This window comes from Xyrauchen texanus, chromosome 15, assembly GCF_025860055.1.
Source record: "Xyrauchen texanus isolate HMW12.3.18 chromosome 15, RBS_HiC_50CHRs, whole genome shotgun sequence".
NCBI lineage: Eukaryota > Metazoa > Chordata > Actinopteri > Cypriniformes > Catostomidae > Xyrauchen > Xyrauchen texanus.
In genome coordinates, this window is record NC_068290.1 from 6,980,784 (window position 1) to 6,998,032 (window position 17,249).

Consider the following 17,249-nt stretch of genomic DNA (forward strand, 5'->3'; position numbering starts at 1 on the left):
AAATAATCAAAAATGTTGTTCTGTAAAGAAATATATACATGGGCAGAATTTATATTAGTTTACATTAGTTATATATATTATATTAGTTACCGTAGACTTTGCCAGTTCAAACCAGTACGGCCATTCTTGTTCGTGCCAGATGGGTTGGTTCGAGTATTTCTGTAACTGCTGATCTCCTGGGATTTTCATGCACAATAGTCTATACAATTTACTCCAAATGGTGCCAAAAACAAAGAACATCCAGTGAGCGGCAGTTCTGTGGACAGAAATGCCTTGTTAAATAAAGAGATGTCAACAGAGAATGGCTAGACTGGTTAGAACTGACAAAGTCTACGGTAACTCAGATAACCACTCTGTACAATTGTGGTGAGAAGAATATCGTCTCAGAATGCTATTCTGAGATGCGGGTTGGTGCTGTTTTGGCAGCACGAGGGGGATCTACATGATATTTATATGTATATATATTACTTATTTTGCAAGCAATGGGTTAGTCTGGAGTGTAATAAAATACACTATTTGATTGATACCAATAATTTTATTTCACTACATGATTCCCATACTTTGAGTTATTTGATAGTTTTAATGGCTTTACTATTTTCTAAAATGTGGAAAATATTAACAATAAAGAATAAGTGAGTGTGTCTAGACTTAAGGGAAAGTGTAGATTATAGTTGCTGTGACAGGTCACCAGTTAAGCATTTCACCATTTTTAATCACTTAGCTTGTTTTGGAGTTCCACTTAAATATAGTCTTAATGGTGTGACATTCATTTTTAAATGTACATATATTCCACACTGTCTCTTAATTAACATGAGATCATACAATTGCATGTATGCTAGAATTAGAAAATGCTGTTTAAAATAGTTTTAGATGAATTATAGCATGACTGTCACTGCTTAACACATCATGCCATCTACACATGCATTAATGATGTCAATGTAGTGCAATCTAAAAGTGTCCATTTATTTTGTTATCACAGACCCAGAGGAAAAGCAGCTGTGTGGCTTGCAGACAGATTCCATACATTTATTCCAGTAGTACGTAGTAGATCATGGCGAACAGCAGCGTGAAAAACTGCGGGGAAGATGTGCATCGAAAGAGTGAAAATGCAGTGAGGTGCAAAAGAATGTTTTGTTGTAGATTTATACTGTCTACTCTAGGAAACACTTGATGATGTCACTCACCACCAACATGAGAACGGCAAATCCATACCAGCTCACGGCCCAGGTGTAACCACTTAAAACAGATTCAATATGCTTGAAGCAACCCTGAGGAATCAAAACACAGAAAATTTCCATCAATCTAAATGTTTCCAAAAATATAGAATAATAGCTAATGGTAATCAAGTGTGCAGATTCAAAATGCATAAAACAAAACAAAGTCCTCACATCTAGGAAAAAAAATAAATAGGTACTTTTTGTTTTTAATTGGCTAGTTCAAAACATGAGAAGAATTAATTAGTTATACACTGAAAGCAAAACTAAGACACAGTGCCATGTTTTATGAATTTGCATTTAATTTATTTATTTTTTTTACTACGCAACAAACAAATGTTGGTTTCCAAAACATTCTGGGAATCTTAGTTAATGGTTATTAAAAATAAAACCTAAAAAGAACATTCCTAAAATGTTAGCAATTGGTTCTCAAAAACTAGTTGCTGGGGGTGGCTGTGGCTCAGTTGGTAGAGTGGGTCGGCCACTAATAGCAGGGTTGGTGGTTCGATTCCCGGCCCACACGACTCTAAATGCCGAATTGTCCTTGGGCAAGACGCTGAACCCCAAGTTGCTCCCAATGGCAGGCTAGTGCATGGCATGGCAGCTCTGTGGCCATTGGTGTGTGAGTGTGAATGGGACACAGTGTAATGCGCTTTCATAACCTCTAAGGTTTAACATGGTGCAATATAAGTGCAGACCATTTACCATTTTTGTTGCTTGTTTAGCAACTTAAGCAACACATTTTGTCACAACTTAATTTTATTGCGTTCTATCCATGTAAATGTGTAAAATGGAAGTTTGGAGTACATGAATACTTTTCGGTATAAATGTAGCATTGATGAAAGGGATTTCCATTTCCCAGCGTGAAATTCTCGTTATGGAAATTATATTTTAAATTAATTGTTTCTTTGTGTTTTTGTGCAAGATGAATATAAAGTGGTGATACCTGTTAGTGTTTAATAGTTTGTTATGTTGAGATTTGGAAGAGTTTCTGTTATGTTGTAGTTTTGGGGGTTTCCTTTATGGTGAAGAGTAGAGCTTGAGCTAATGATGAGGACATGTAGATGTCACACAAGAAATTGTTTGCTAGCTTTATTGAACAAATGCTGTGTTAACCATAACATAGTTACTAAACTACACTCTGTAGTGCTTCAAACCAGCATTTATTTAGCATGCTAACATTTACATTCACTAGTTAATACATAAAGAATTAAAAATTTAGAGATTTATTTACATTAACATGGCTAATTTTGTTGGGTTTACACAACTCGACTAGGTTCTTTCTACATATTGTGTTTGTGTTGAGATTATATAGTAATTTAAATTGTCACACACGTGGAACCACTGTCCACGATTGAATCAATTTCAATGAAAGAGAATTAAAATTAAAATTTGCCACTCCCCTGATCTATTATAATCTCATTATTAAAAATCTGGGAGATGTAGCATGAAAATTGTAACCATTAAATCCTCTTTTCCATGTTCATGTCTCACGTTACCTGTTTGAACATGTTGCTGCTTACGCCAATCTTGCAACTTTCTGGATCTTGCACCTCAAAGTTGCTCAGTCTCTTGCAGCAGTTGAGGGGCCAGGCATAGGTCGTGCCAAAAGTCTGTCTGAAGGTAGAATTAAACTCGATCCAGTCCAACGGGCTGTCTGTCCCACAGCACTCAACCTGGATACAGAAGAGAGGGCTTAATTAATCTATCACGGTTATATCTGGAAAAGAAACATCCGTGTATGAACATTTTGGGAGTTTACTCACATTTTCATAAACAAGAGCAAAACCCACATTGAACTATTGTGCCCTTCAAGTGGACACGGAAATATCATAATTATGTGTTCCGAGCGTATGAATGAATGACCCAGCGAAGTTGGAAGTTTAAGTGGGAAACTCAGAATTTTAGATGATACCCGAGTTGCCAAGATGGGAACTTTCAACATGGTGGGGGAGAGAGTACAGTTTCTGAAGTGAATGGCAGGTTTTGTTGTAAATATAGCGGAATTGTTCGCCGCATTGGTCATATTCATTTATGGATATAGAATTATGCATTTACACTGAAAATTGCTTGAATTTGACAAGAATTTAGTGATGCGTATTATGGTGTCAAAATAAACGTTCCTCAAGAAATATGAATGAATCTGGAGCCATCCATGTTTCCTGTTCTTTGCTACAACAAAGCACATGAACACGACCAAGTGTGCCACACAAGCCCTCAAAAGTGAAGCCAAAACGTCTCAATCGCCCCCTAGTGACTGGTCCTAGTATAGATCATAAACCCCGCCTCCCCATATTATTCAACGGGACGTGAGACCAACTAAACAATGAAATTACACTTCACATTTTTTCCAAAGATAGTTTCTGTCATTTACTGTAGTTTCTATCACGTTGATGTAATTTCAAGTGTTTGTTTTCAAAATAAGTTTGTTTTTAGTTAGTTATTTGATTCTATAAAAACGGTGCTGTGACATCATGATTGACAGCTGTGATTGACAGGTTCTCTGAGCAAAGTCACTGAAGTACCAACAGACTTTTTTTTGGGATCTTCGGAGGACTGAGGAGATTGGAGCTTTAAATTTAATATCTAAATTTCTATAATTAATTATTTCACACCGTCATAAGTCAAAAGTGCAGGGGCGTGTACATGCGATTGATTCAGTGAGAGTGAGGGCGGGGCCTTGATTTAGCGGCTTTACTTCCTGCTCACTACTGCACAGGTCTGGTCCCGAAATTGCAACTGCGCAGACTCAAGTCCCAAGATGTCAGCGCCATATCGGGACACTGGCGGCTTCAGTTCTCACCAATGGAAAAGAGCGAAGGGGCGTCGTCCATCTTTTTTTACAGTCTATGAACACGACACATTCGTAATTACCACTTCAGAAGTGGGAAGTAGGAAAATTCCAATAGCACATGAAGGCAGCATAAATTAACATAAGCTGGACAGATGTTTTTGACCATTGCTCCACATTTTGCGTTTTTTTAAATCAGCTGAGCCCATTTACATGCTTACAAATACGCTGATTAATCTCTAAAATCATCTTATTTAAAAAAAAAAATGAAAAAATCTGACGAGGCAAGAAATCTGCGTTTTACATGATTTTTTTTATTTTATTTTTTTATTCAACTTTCATAAAAGCTTACAATGACATACGTTTTACATGATTTTGAAACAGTCGTGTTATTCTCTACTTTTGACGTCAAACCACGAAGAGACATGCGCTCAACACGTGCGCACATTGGACGAGCCGGTAAGAACGCCGGTGTTCTGAAATATTTTTTATTTTATTGATGCCCTTCAGTAAAAAGGTACAGTAAAAAGTAACAGTCAACAACAAAATACATTTAAATTATTATTTTTTTTTAATAAAATAAAAGCTGGGGGTGCACATAATATACATTTTACATAATAACAAATTATGAGAATTACATAACACTGAAAAAAGGAAAAGTATTGCAAACAGATAATGTTTTTAAGCCTTTTCTGTTACCGGTGTTCTGAAATATTCTGTTTCTGATGTTTTCGGTTGCACTGAGCGCTCCGCTCAATACATGAATATTCACGAGTTTCCTGTTTTGTGTTAAAGTGACAGTGAAAATATTAGCATATGCACATTCTATAAATTGTTGTGAAAAGATGAACAGTTAAGCTTAAGTTCGTTTGATGCTGAAACGTAATTACCTTTCCGAAAACATAGTTTAGAATAATCGTGATCTAAGCAGGCACTAATATTTACAGTGTCGCTTTAGCACGAAACAGGAAACTCCTGAATATTCATGTATACTCTTCCCAGTGCAAACGAAAATCTCAGAAACCGAATATTTCAAAACACCGGGGTAAAATATTAACATGGCATTCAGCATAATGGGTAAAAATATATATGTGTTGATAGGATTACTCATACGCCGTTTATGGCCTTTACACCAATAAATGTACACGCGTTGCCGACTTAAGCATAATCGGTGTAAGAACGTGCATGTAAATGCGCTCAGCCAGCGCATGCCATGTAAACACCACCCCATTTTCTTACTGGCTCATCCAATGTGTGCATGTGTTCATGGTTTGACATCAAAAGTGGAGAATAAAATGATTATTTCAAATGTCACATAAATGTGTATTTCTTGCCTAGTCAGATTTTTTAAAATTAGCTGATTTTAGAGAGAAATCAGCATATTGGTGTGCATGTAAACAGACTCAGCGTCTTGTGCAAGAGCAATGCGACTTTTATATGCTATGTCAAGTTAAAAAGAACTTCAACCTTTAAAAATGCGTCTCAAGAAATCTGTGTTTTGTTTTATTCATTGTGCTGCGTCTGTTACGGTGAAATGCCATATATGGTTTGCATCCTGTTGTGACGTATTGGCCCCAGTTGTTAATGGAGTATGGGTTAATAAAGACGCACATTGAATCAGCTCTTGATTGTTCATTACATAGGACACAAACAGCGTCTAGCTCTTAAGGTCAAGAACGCTCTAGGGGGGGCCTGGATCAGCGTGTAAAGACGCTGACTACCACACCTGAAGTCGCATGTTCGAATCCAGGGCGTGCTGAGTGACTCCAGTCAGGCTTCCTAAGCAACCATTTGGCCTGGTTGCTACGGTGGGTAGAGTCCTGTTGGGTAAACCTCCTTGTGGTCGCTATAACTGTGGTTCTCAGTGGGGTACATGGATGCCGCAAAGAATAGTGTGAGCCTCCACGCGCGTTAGGTCTCTGCGGTAATGCGTTCAACAAGCAAAGCGATAAGATGCGCAGGTTGACGGTCTCAGACGCGGAGGCAACTGAGATTTGTCCTCCGCCACCCAGATTGAGGCGAGTCACTACGCCACCAAGAGAACTTGGAGCGCATTGGGAATTGGGTAGAGAAAAGGATGTGTTTGGTCTGAATGACTTTTTAGAATGTGGCTGTTTTAGTTAAATCTACAACAGATAACTCAACAGCTGTAGTGATTGTAACTGTCAATGTTTAAACAATGTGTCACCCAAAAATGTATATTCTGAAAAGGAGATATTAGGTAATGTATATTAGGGACCGACACCCTCAGTCACTATTCACTTTCATTTCATCTTTCTTCCCATACAGTGGAAATTGATAGTGACTATGATTGAACATTCAGTCATATGAAACAAAGTTTTATGTACATAATGACAGAATGATTATTTTTGGGGAAACTATTCCTTAGCTTATTATAAAGGTAAATCACACTACTGTTGCCACTGTTTTATAAAAGCATTAAGTCACTCAATGTTTTATGTTCCAGTGGTAGAGTATGGCGCTAGCAACACCAAGGTTGTGGGTTCAATTCCTAGGGAAAACACATACTGATAAATGTAAAGGCTAGCTTAATGAAATATTCCGGGTTCAAGACAAGTTAAGCTCAATCGACAGCATTTGTGGCATTTCTTTAAAAAAAGCAAAAGATCGAGACAGTGAGGCACTTACAATGGCAGCGAATGGGGGCCAATGTTTGGAGGGTTTAAAGGCAGAAATGTGAAGCTTATAATTTTATAAAAGCACTTAAATTCTTCAGTTAAAACTAATGTATTATTTGAGCTGAAAAGTTGTTTAAATCATAATTTTTAGTGTCGTTTTAGGGTTTGTTGGCATTACATCATCATGGCAACAGTTATAAAATTGGCTATAAATTTACACAGAAAAGTTCAGCGATTTTGTCACACTAAAATCATATTAACATGCATATTGTTTGTCTTGTGGCTATACTTTTGGAAAAAGTGAGTATTTTAGCATTAAAAAAATAAATGGATTTTATTAAATAAAAGGCAGGACAAGTCAAAATAATTTTTTGTGGTAATCAATATTATGCCACAATATTATGCAGACGATTGAGCTTAACTTGTATTGAATCCGGAATATTCCTTTAAAATACTACAAGTTAAATTATGCTCTGGTTAAAAGTGTCAGTCAAATTCATTAATGAAATTCTTATGCTTTATTGCATGCCTAAATTTTGTGTGTTTCATAGCTGCAAGTCTGCAGGAGGATATTTAATCAATATCTAACAGCAGTTATTGTAACAAGCAAATTGGTTTATCCACTATTATATTATATTATTATTATGATTGATAGAGGTGACAGAGGGACGTGTTGTGTCATGTCTGAGTTGATGATGATCCAAGTTTATTGCGCTCCAATATTATACAAGTGAGCATGTGTGTCAGCCACACCATGAAACTTAAACTAATGGACAGTTGATTTGGAAAGGTTTTCTTCATTGTGAAGACAAAGATTGTTTTAGAAGTGTTAATGGGAGTGTTTATTTACCTCTTGCATCACTCTGTTCCATGTTAATGTAATCTGCTTTCCTTGCTTAGTACTGCCATCCCCATAATAACGCAGCATCTGTTTCTTCACAAGGTTACTGTTTCCAACCAGCTATTATAGAGGATGAAGAAGACAAGAGAGCCAGTCACACATTTTATACGAATATGGGTAGTTGGCATGTCCATGCACTTTTTATTCTGCATCAAGATTTTAGGTTAAAATGTACTGTATAAGGGAAAGTGTGTATCTTTTTTTTTATTCTTTTGAATCTTTTTTTGTTAGATTTTCATCTAACAAATGTCATATGTCATATTTTATCAATAGGCTGTGTGACTGTACTCACATAATCTCGGTTGGTGGCTGCTGTAATGGCGGATGCACTTTCAAAGAGAAAGATGATGAACATTAAAATAAGGTACTGTGGAAGAATGACAATTGAGACAATTAGTTAAACATGTTAATGTTGTTACTCTCCAAAGGTACCTGTGTGAACTTGAGGGGAACTGACTTCATACATACACTAAAAATCATCTTGTCACCAATTAGTGAAAAGTTCTTAAAAAATGGCTACGAAAAGTTAAGTTAGATTAAATGTATATATTATAAGAGTGGCTTAAGTGTCAACAAACTGTATGGCCACTCTAAGTAGTATGGGTGGTCTGCTGTCGTTATCAGTGTCATCCAGCATGCAAACCTACCGCCAGCATGAGTGCACGACTCTTCTTTAGGGCAGCAAAGATGCCAAAGATGGATGTGAGGAAGAAGGCAAACCCTGTAAAAATGGCAATCCAGGCTGCAGCAAAAATGTCATCCTTCCCCGACACACTAGATATTGGGTAGAGTCCATACTGATCAACGACTACCCAAATGGCCAGTGCCATTAATGCCAGTCCTGCTAGCTGGATAAACAACCGTATAAAAAAGTTAAAACCAGAAAATAGATGGAGTATATTTTTCCGATTCTAATATTTTCCATACTTACAGCAACAATTGAATTAAGGGCGATAACCACGACCATTAAACATATGACTATTCCTGAAGACATGGCTGTAGTTTCTTTGTCTGGCCTTTCACACTCTCCTGAACAAAAATCAAATAATGTTAGGATAGACATGATAAGAGTAAGGCCTGATCTGTTTTTACTGTGATTTAATACATGGAAATCTGTAAGTGATCAAAGCAGTTCAAAGGAATATTCCATGTTTAATACAAGTTAAGCTCAGTTGACAGTATTTGTGCCATAATATTGATTGGCACAAAAGATTATTTTGACTTGTCCCTCCTTTAAAAAAAAAAAAAAGAAGGAAAAATCTGGGTTCCAGTGAGGCACTTACAATGGAAGAGAATGGGGCCAATACGGAAATGTTAAAATACTGTTTCAAAAGTATAGTCAAAAGACATAATATGCATGTTAACATGATTTTAGTGTGATAAAACTGCTAACTAACCTTAACTGTATAAAGTTATAGCCAATATTAATTTTATTTGCCATGATGATGTAGTCAACAAACCCTAAAATGACTATAAAAATAACAATTTTACAGCTCAAATCATGCATCAGTTTAACAGAAGAATGAAGTGCTTTTATAAAATTATAAGTTTCACATTTCTGCCTTTAAACCTTCCAAAAATTGGCCCCATTCACTTCCATTGTATATGACTCACTGTAACCTTGATTTTTTCTTTTATCTTTTGATGGACGAGTCAAAATTAGTTTCTGTGGTAATCAACGTTATGCCACAAAGGCTGTCAAATTGACTCAACTTGTATTGAACCCGGAATATTCCTTTAACTCGAGTGCTGGGTCAGTCAGAAGCTGAAACATTAAATTTAGGCAAACATTTTTTTACCAATAATGCTCCTAATATATCCTGAAATAAAGCCATTCTGCTAAAAAAATCAATAAAAAAATTGTCTCTATGGTTCCCATTTTCATTTCATTTCAATTTTAAAATCGCAACTTCCAGGCCTGGAAAAGTCATGATTAAAATCATGAAGTCCTGTAGAACAAATGATTAAAATCCTAAAGTTTTGGACATTTTCAAAGTGATTTATAAATGTTCTAGTTATGCAAAACACAAATCTATTTCATTAGATAGCAGCTACTTTTAAACAGATAATAAAACAGATCATGTTTATAGCAAAAAGTAAAAAGAGCAAAAGTATACAGTACTTTAATAAAGAAATAAACAGAAACAGAATTAGCTTCTCAGGGACTCACCTGATCCAATCTGATATTGCACCAGCTTTTCCTCTGCCTGATTCTATTCACTTTAAGTTTTGTAGACACCTTCATGACGTCAAACCTGTTTGTCATCTGTTTTTCTTTTTCTTTTTTTTGTTATAGCGACTTTATGATATAGGGATGGGCAACCAGTCCCTGTGTTTTCATCTCATTGTGATTTCAATTATTCCAAATAACATAATATTAAAGTGACTATGTGACTCAATTGAGGAGTGTCTTTAGCTACGTTTATGAAAATATTTACTGTTTACATTGTAATGTCTACTTATGATAAATATCTACATAAACATATGAACAACTTTGCATTCATGTTGCTTAACTAGTAGAGCTATGCTGCTAGCAATGCCAAAGTCATGGATTCATTTACCAGGAAATGCTTGTACTGATAAAATGTATTGCTTGAATGCTATACTGTCACTTAGGATTAAAGATGGTCTTCTATATGCATAAATGTAATCTAAATTCACATGAAAAGTAGCTCTTGTGCTAACAGAGAAATTCTGACCTCTGGTGTGCATTAATAAGCACTGCAATCCTTTCTTTGTTTATTTGTGGTGGTTGCTAAAGCTAGCATTAGCCTACTATTATTTTTACTGCTCATAAGTGGGATTAGGTATTTGAAAGAAAAAAAAAAAAATAATTTAAGTATTGTAACTTTGGTACATAACTTGTCCCGCAAAGTTTGTTTGGGACATGAATGATAGCTCAAATTGTGCAGCTAAAATGTGTAGGGACCTGAGCCATATCTAGGGCCGAAAACATCATCGAGACACTTAGCAACCGCTCAGCAAGTCACTAAAACCATGTATTTTGTAAACCAACTATTTACCCTTGATGGTGAATTTGAATGGTTAAAGACAGAAATTTTATAAGGCATTTTTTGTTATTGTTGTTGAAATTCAGTCAATATTTCATAGGCTAGTCAAATGGAGTCACTTATTTGGAGTAACTGTGGAAATAAATGGGTTAATGGGTGTCAGGTGCACCTTGATTATTTAACAAACCTTAACGCCCTGATAGAACTGTTTACAATGTCGCCGTGAAACTTTGTCAGACAAACTATTGATTTAATGCAGCTACCTGTCCTGCAAACACTTTCATTCAGGAGGACAAGGATGGAGGACTCACTTTTACAGCTCCTTCATTGTTACAATACAGGTGAGAGTTGACTACTTTATTATGGTCTGTTGACCATATTTTGTTTGTCTGTGAACACACAATTTGTCACATTCAATTTTTAGGCCTGTGTGCGCCAAATCATTTAGCTAGCAGTAGGTGCACAGTTTGGCTATACACTGCAAAATGAGATTTTAAATGGTATTTTTTAAATTGTTTTCCAATAAAAATATCTTAAAATCCTTAAAGCAGGATACATTTACTTGAGAAGCAACACCACACTTGTTTTCAAAGGATGCATCTTTATTTTAAATAATTTTTTTTTTTTAAGATTACGTTAGCTATTTTACATAATTCAAATGTGTTGTCCGTTTCAGAGTAATGTTGAGGATGGACAGGAAAATTTCTGATGAAAAAGTGAAAGAATTCCTTGCTCCATGTAGGTTCTCCCTCAGGGCAGCTGGGTTTGAAGATGGACTGGTGGTGGCTCTACAACTGTTTGAACATTTCACTTTAGATATAGCTGTGACAGGAGGAACCAAAGAGGCTAATGCCCAGCTTGCCTCTGTGGGCTGAACAAGGAGTCGGAAATAGAAGAGGAGGAAGGGGAAACTGAATATGAAGAAGAGGATGAAACGGAAGAGGAAGATGGGGAGGAATATGAAGATACAGATGAAGATGCCGTAAAGTCTAATGAAGCTGCTGATCACCAGAGCTCCAGTATAAAACGTGTCCGTATAGCGGAACATTTGGAATATATAGGGTGTGGGGTTCCTGAATTTGACTCCATGTTATTACACTGTCAAATCCCAAGTGTTCGTGTCTGGACAGTACAGGGCCATCCAACTTCAAATTCTGTCACTAAGTGCAGCAGCCAGCAGTATGACTCCGTATACTATGATATTCTAGTGATTGTCACTAAAGAAGAGCATAGGAGGACCACATGTGGCTCAAAATGGAGGTCAATGAGAGAGAAAGCATGGGACGTGGTCGAGGAGAAACCGTCTGGGCCTGTGCCTTTGAATGAATGAGAGTTTGCAATCAGGAGATGCAAAAGAGAAAAAAGCATAAGGAGACATTTGTGATTCAACAGACAGCCATAATCCCTCAAATGCCTCCCAAGATGCAGAGTTTGTGGATATTAAAGATATCGTGAGGTGCTTGCTAAAGCTTTGCCTGAACCGTGGAAGAAGGCTTTCAGTCAGTTTTTAGTGGCTATTACAAATGAACTTTGGGTTCCTAAATGAAGCGATGAAACAGTGAGTCAATTTCTTTGTTTTTTTGTAATGTACAATATGATCATGTGAAGTGAAGTTGATTTGAACCCTTTTGAAATGACAACCATTGCTGGTCACCATGTTGTGTTTTGGATAACTGAGGTCCACATGCCCCTACATGGCTGATTAACTAGCATACACTATACACATTTTAAGATACTCAAGGCACCATTTGGGGTTCCTCAGCTGCCAAACTGGCAGATCCCTCTGGAGATCCTCCAGACACTCTTTCAGTTATCTGAGAAACTTGCTCTTAGTTCCTGCAAGAACTCTTAAGAACTCTAAGGACTGTCAATGTTCCTTCAGTAACCCCATCTTAATAAAGTGTTTGAGGCACTTGAAATGTATCTTGCAGTTCCTTGAACATGTAATAGGATATTTGCGGCTCCTTTTAAAGAGTATCTGTAGGATCTCCAGAGGGTTCTGTCGGTTTGGCAGCTGAAGAACCCCAAATGGTGCCTTTTTTATTTTTTTAATCACTAACAAGTTACCTTGCATAACTAGCTTAATCAGAAAGATCATGCTGGTCCAACAGATTAGTTTAGTAGAACAGCATAAAACCAAAATATATGGACAATTATGGAAATTAATTTTGGTCCAAGTTGATCTTTTCAGCAGAGTTTAAATGTCTTTGTCATTATCCATCTACATTTATATATTAAATGAATCACTTCTAATTTTCAGGTTCTTGATTCCAATTGCTTTGAGGTTTAGGAAGATGGACCAGGATGATCTCAACCAGATCTTGAAGCTCTCGCAGCCTAGAGATCTTACAGACCATCCCTCCAAACTTCTGGCAATCCTTTCAGCTCTCGATTACTTCCACTTGGACATCGGTGTGCTGTGTGAGACAGGCTTTGGCATCTCCAGTTTGGTCAATGCCCTCTTGGGCCTGAAGAACGGTGACGAACAAGCTGCTCCATCTGGAGTCATTGAAACTACCAAAGAGGCTGTAGAGTATCCCTACCCTGACTTCCCAATCATACGTCTCTGGGACCTTCCTGGCCTTGGAAAAATAGGTCATCTTGTTAGCCAGTCCACTGCGTCCAGCTTTAATGAAGCTCAGAACATGGCTTCAATTCTTGTTTTGTGTGATGTATACACCTTGGTGTCTCCTTTTGAGACTTAGACCAAGAATCATACAGTTGTTGGAGCAGGCATCGTCTCTGGGAAAAGAGTGTTACCTAGTGCTATTGATGGCTGACTTAACTGAGGAAAGATCTGTCATGGAGGTGAGGGAATGTGCTGAGGATGTTTTGAGCAAACTGGGTCTTCAGCAGAAATTCTTTCTGGTGTCTGCACACCATCCAGAAACCTTGGATTTCTTCAAGCTAAAGGAGATGCTGGAATCAGCTTTTCCAAGCCACAAGAAGGTTGCCCTGGCCAGATATGCAGTAAAGCAACTGGACGAAGATGTGTTCTGGAGAAGAGCTGATCCTTGCAAATTGATGTAAATTTGATTAATGTCAAATTTACATCACTACTAAACTAACAAAAAAGTACTAAAATAGTACTCCTATAGCTTTTTGTAGTATGTACCATAGTTACCTAATATGGTAATCAGTACCATGGTATAACCAACTAATACCATTACTGTATCATGATACTGCCATAGTACTTTTTCTGTATAGACTCAAATCCATTAGATAATGTAAAAAGCAGCTGCATGGTTAGCGAAACAAAATTTTTTCTTTTCACATGCTATTCACAAGCATGTTTAATTAGGGAGTGATTTCTGTTTGATTAAGGATATTCATCACTCCTCCAACATTTTAAGCCATGTTTGTGAACCACCCTAAACTGAGTCTGATGCATTATCTCGGTCTTAGGATGGATTCCACAGAGAATAATCCGCTATCAACCTCAATCCAATTGAATAGCGAGTAGCACTCACTGACCACTGCTTGGATCACTTCTCTTAAAAGGAAACGCATAGAAAATAAAGAATGCCAACTAAAGCCTTTACTATCAAAACAGCCACTACATCTACTGAATGTGCACTTTTGCAGTCAATTTAAAACATAAGACTTTACTGAAAGATTTTCTGTAAAGCTGCTTTGAAGCATACTAGGCAATAAAGCCGATTCTGAAACTATGTGTATTGTGAAAAGTGCTATACAAATAAGAGATGACGACATTATTAAATGTTGTTTTTACATGGAATGTTTGTCATTTTTAAAGTCATCATTGAGTTTGTTATTAAACCTGATTTTTAAAAACTTAATTGTATTTTGTTTGGGGGTGGATAATTCCTTTAACCCTTAAACGCATACCTAGGGTGTTAAGAGACCCGGGACATCATTTCACCCGCTGTGCCTCATCCATTTTTTGGAATTGTGCCCACACACCTTTAGCATTGTTCAATCTATCTCTTATAAATAGTGGAACAAAAATAGAAATAAATATTCAAAAATTGCAAATAATTATAATGTTAAAATGGTTTAAGTACCACAAGTGTTGTTGTTTGCTGGCCAAAGTCAAACGAGCCCACCTCCAATTCTCTTATGATATTCTGGCGATATATACCTTGGGTTCCTCCATTGTAAGTGGAATGTTTTACATGTTTTATAGTCTACCAGGAGAAAATCCTAAATCTGATCGCTTAAAGTTACAGCACTCCTCTCCTTAACAAGCTGCATGATTTGAACCTTTACTACAGTTGAGTTCTTTATTTACAAAGCCATTAAGAGCTCTCATGTAAGGAGGTGTGGCAGGAAATAGGTCTACTGGTTCCCCTAGTGAGGAAGAGTGAATCGGATAACAGCATTTCCATCCCTGCCACTCATAATCTTTATTTTTTGTGGTGGAACACGCAGGAACTTCAGTCGCATTAACGCGACACATCATAACCCCACCCACCAATGCTCTGGGGCAAAGCTGTCTGTGAAACCAAATACTACAACCCTTTTCTGAATTTTGTCTCAGGAGAAGCCACAAACTACTTTGCCCAGGGCTGCACAAACATCCAGATTTCAACTCTCAGATCACAAAAACATGATAAATTGGTTCAAAAATGTTCTGTGTACTGTGAGACATCAACACAGCAGAAGAAATGATGCACGCCACATGAATGGCTCGCAGGATTACTAAAAATGATTTTAGATTTTTTGTCTTTATCTTATTTATGTATACATTTTGGATGGTTTATATATATTTTTAATTATTATTTATTATATTTATGTTTATTTTTTTCCTTCACCTGTACTTGTCTTTATGATTGTATACATTTTTGAACTTATTAAACATTTATATAGAAAAAACTCCACAGTTACAACCATTTGTGGACTTTTCAGAGGGTCCCTTACCACACCCTCCACAGTATTAGATTGTTTTAGCACAATGTGTGGACTTTTCAGACCACCCTTTACCCACCGTAGGCAAATTTTCCAATTTATATCAATGTTACATCTGGAACGATCTCACCGTGACGCCATCTGACCATCTTAAATACGGGACAAATCGCGTCCCATATAGATTTAATACATAATTTTATCTTTAAAATTCACTGGTAGATTTTTTTCAAAATACAAAGACAAAATACACATGTTAAAAACACATTCTCTGAAAAACCTAAATATCTTATGCAGTGTTGTTTCTAAAACAAGATAAATCAAATTGAAAGGATTTTTAGATATTTTTATAGGAAAACAATACAAAAATTATTATCAGGAATATGATTTTTGCCCTAATATCAAAGGTCTTCCTATAAAAAAGAAATGATGAAATATATGAAATTATATATATATTTTCTTAATAAAAAAACATGATCGTGTCTCGTAACATGTGCATGTAAAATGGATAGAAATAGCATTTTAGCTTAGCGTAAAGCTGACAATTTACACAAGTTTTATTTGTATTTCCTCTGCTCCAAACTTACTTCAAACGTAATTCTCTGTCTGCTCGAATGAATGTAACACATCATAAGAAAGTGTTTCACCGCTGTTCAAATGCACTTTGGATCGCATCATTTATATGTATAAATGTTTTCCATCTGAAAGAACTAAATATTAAAAGGACAATAAAATGCAAAGTAATCTCTTCAGTAATCAAAATACTTTTTGAGTGTAACTGTCTTCTAAATACCAATAATTTAAATTGTACCTGTTGTGGAATACAGTTACTTATATTTTGTATTTTATATACGTAATCCCATTACATGCATTACATCCATTTAGGGCGGCTGTGGCTCAGTTGGTAGAGTGGGTTGGCCACTAATCGCAGGGTTGGGGGTTTAAATCCTGGCTCACATGACTCCACATGCTGAAGTGTCCTTGGGCAAGCACTGAACCCCAAGTTGCTCCCAATGGCAAGCTAGCACCTTGCATGGCAGCTCTGCCGCCATTGGTGTATGAATGTGCGTGTGAATGGGTGAATGAGTCAACAGTGTAAAGCGCTTTGAATACCCATAAGGTTTATTTAAAATGAACCACTGAAATGTCACAACTGTTATGTCAACAATTTAACATGAAGATACAGTTAGAAATCAAAAGTATAAATCATTTAAACAATTAAGATTGTGGAATTTTTGTAATATTTCTTTAAAAAAATTTAGGTTGGGTCTCCTGTCATTTGTGTAATGTTCGTTCTTGACATTTAAATGGGCACTCAGTAATTTTTTCCTCATTTAAAAAAATTTGAACTCCTAAAGGCATGAATTGTAATTTTGCAATATATGTAGGAAATCATGATCACTCACATTAAATTAAGACTCTAGTCATATCAGTAACCTTATAAAAGCTGTTTTATTCTACATGGAGAGAGTCCGCACATGGAGGCTGCCATGTTAGAATCACATGACCATCCAAATGCTACTTGCTTAATCTCAGAACCGTCCTGTTATTGGACACTTTCAATAATTGATTTCAAACTGAAAACACATGATTTTAAATGATGCTGCATCCAAGCCTCTAGGTGTCAGTGTAAGTCCAAGATGAACACAAAGAAGAAAGTAATCGAGTGCACTTTAAACAAAAATGCATGAACGCATGAAAGTGGCCTTAATTTAATAACTTCGTTGTTACAGCTTCCAGAATATGCAAACTCAAATGTAAGGTTTATTTGTGGTAAACTTGCAGTTAATAGGTGGCAAATTTGCAACAAACAAGTGTTAGGCTACT

At 36.5% G+C, this 17,249-nt stretch overlaps 1 protein-coding gene across 4 annotated transcripts in view; it reads right to left on the minus strand.

The window, feature by feature from the left end:
* Positions 1-22: 22 nt before the first annotated feature.
* The window catches only part of upk1a (uroplakin 1a), a 702,734-nt gene continuing 685,507 nt past the window's right edge, over positions 23-17,249 (minus strand). For 2 of the 4 annotated variants that reach the window (XM_052144877.1, XM_052144876.1), the window contains exons 2-8: positions 8,477-8,577; positions 8,193-8,393; positions 7,838-7,912; positions 7,495-7,605; positions 2,714-2,890; positions 1,185-1,268; positions 23-1,074 (exon numbers count right to left, since the gene is read on the minus strand). In XM_052144877.1, the coding sequence (XP_052000837.1) occupies positions 1,027-1,074; positions 1,185-1,268; positions 2,714-2,890; positions 7,495-7,605; positions 7,838-7,912; positions 8,193-8,393; positions 8,477-8,539 (759 nt within the window). In that variant the 5' untranslated portion in view covers positions 8,540-8,577 and the 3' untranslated portion in view covers positions 23-1,026. Of the gene's footprint in view, positions 1,075-1,184; positions 1,269-2,713; positions 2,891-7,494; positions 7,606-7,837; positions 7,913-8,192; positions 8,394-8,476; positions 8,578-9,715; positions 9,780-17,249 lie in introns of those variants that run through there. The other 2 variants (XM_052144879.1, XM_052144875.1) reach the window with 2 other exon arrangements.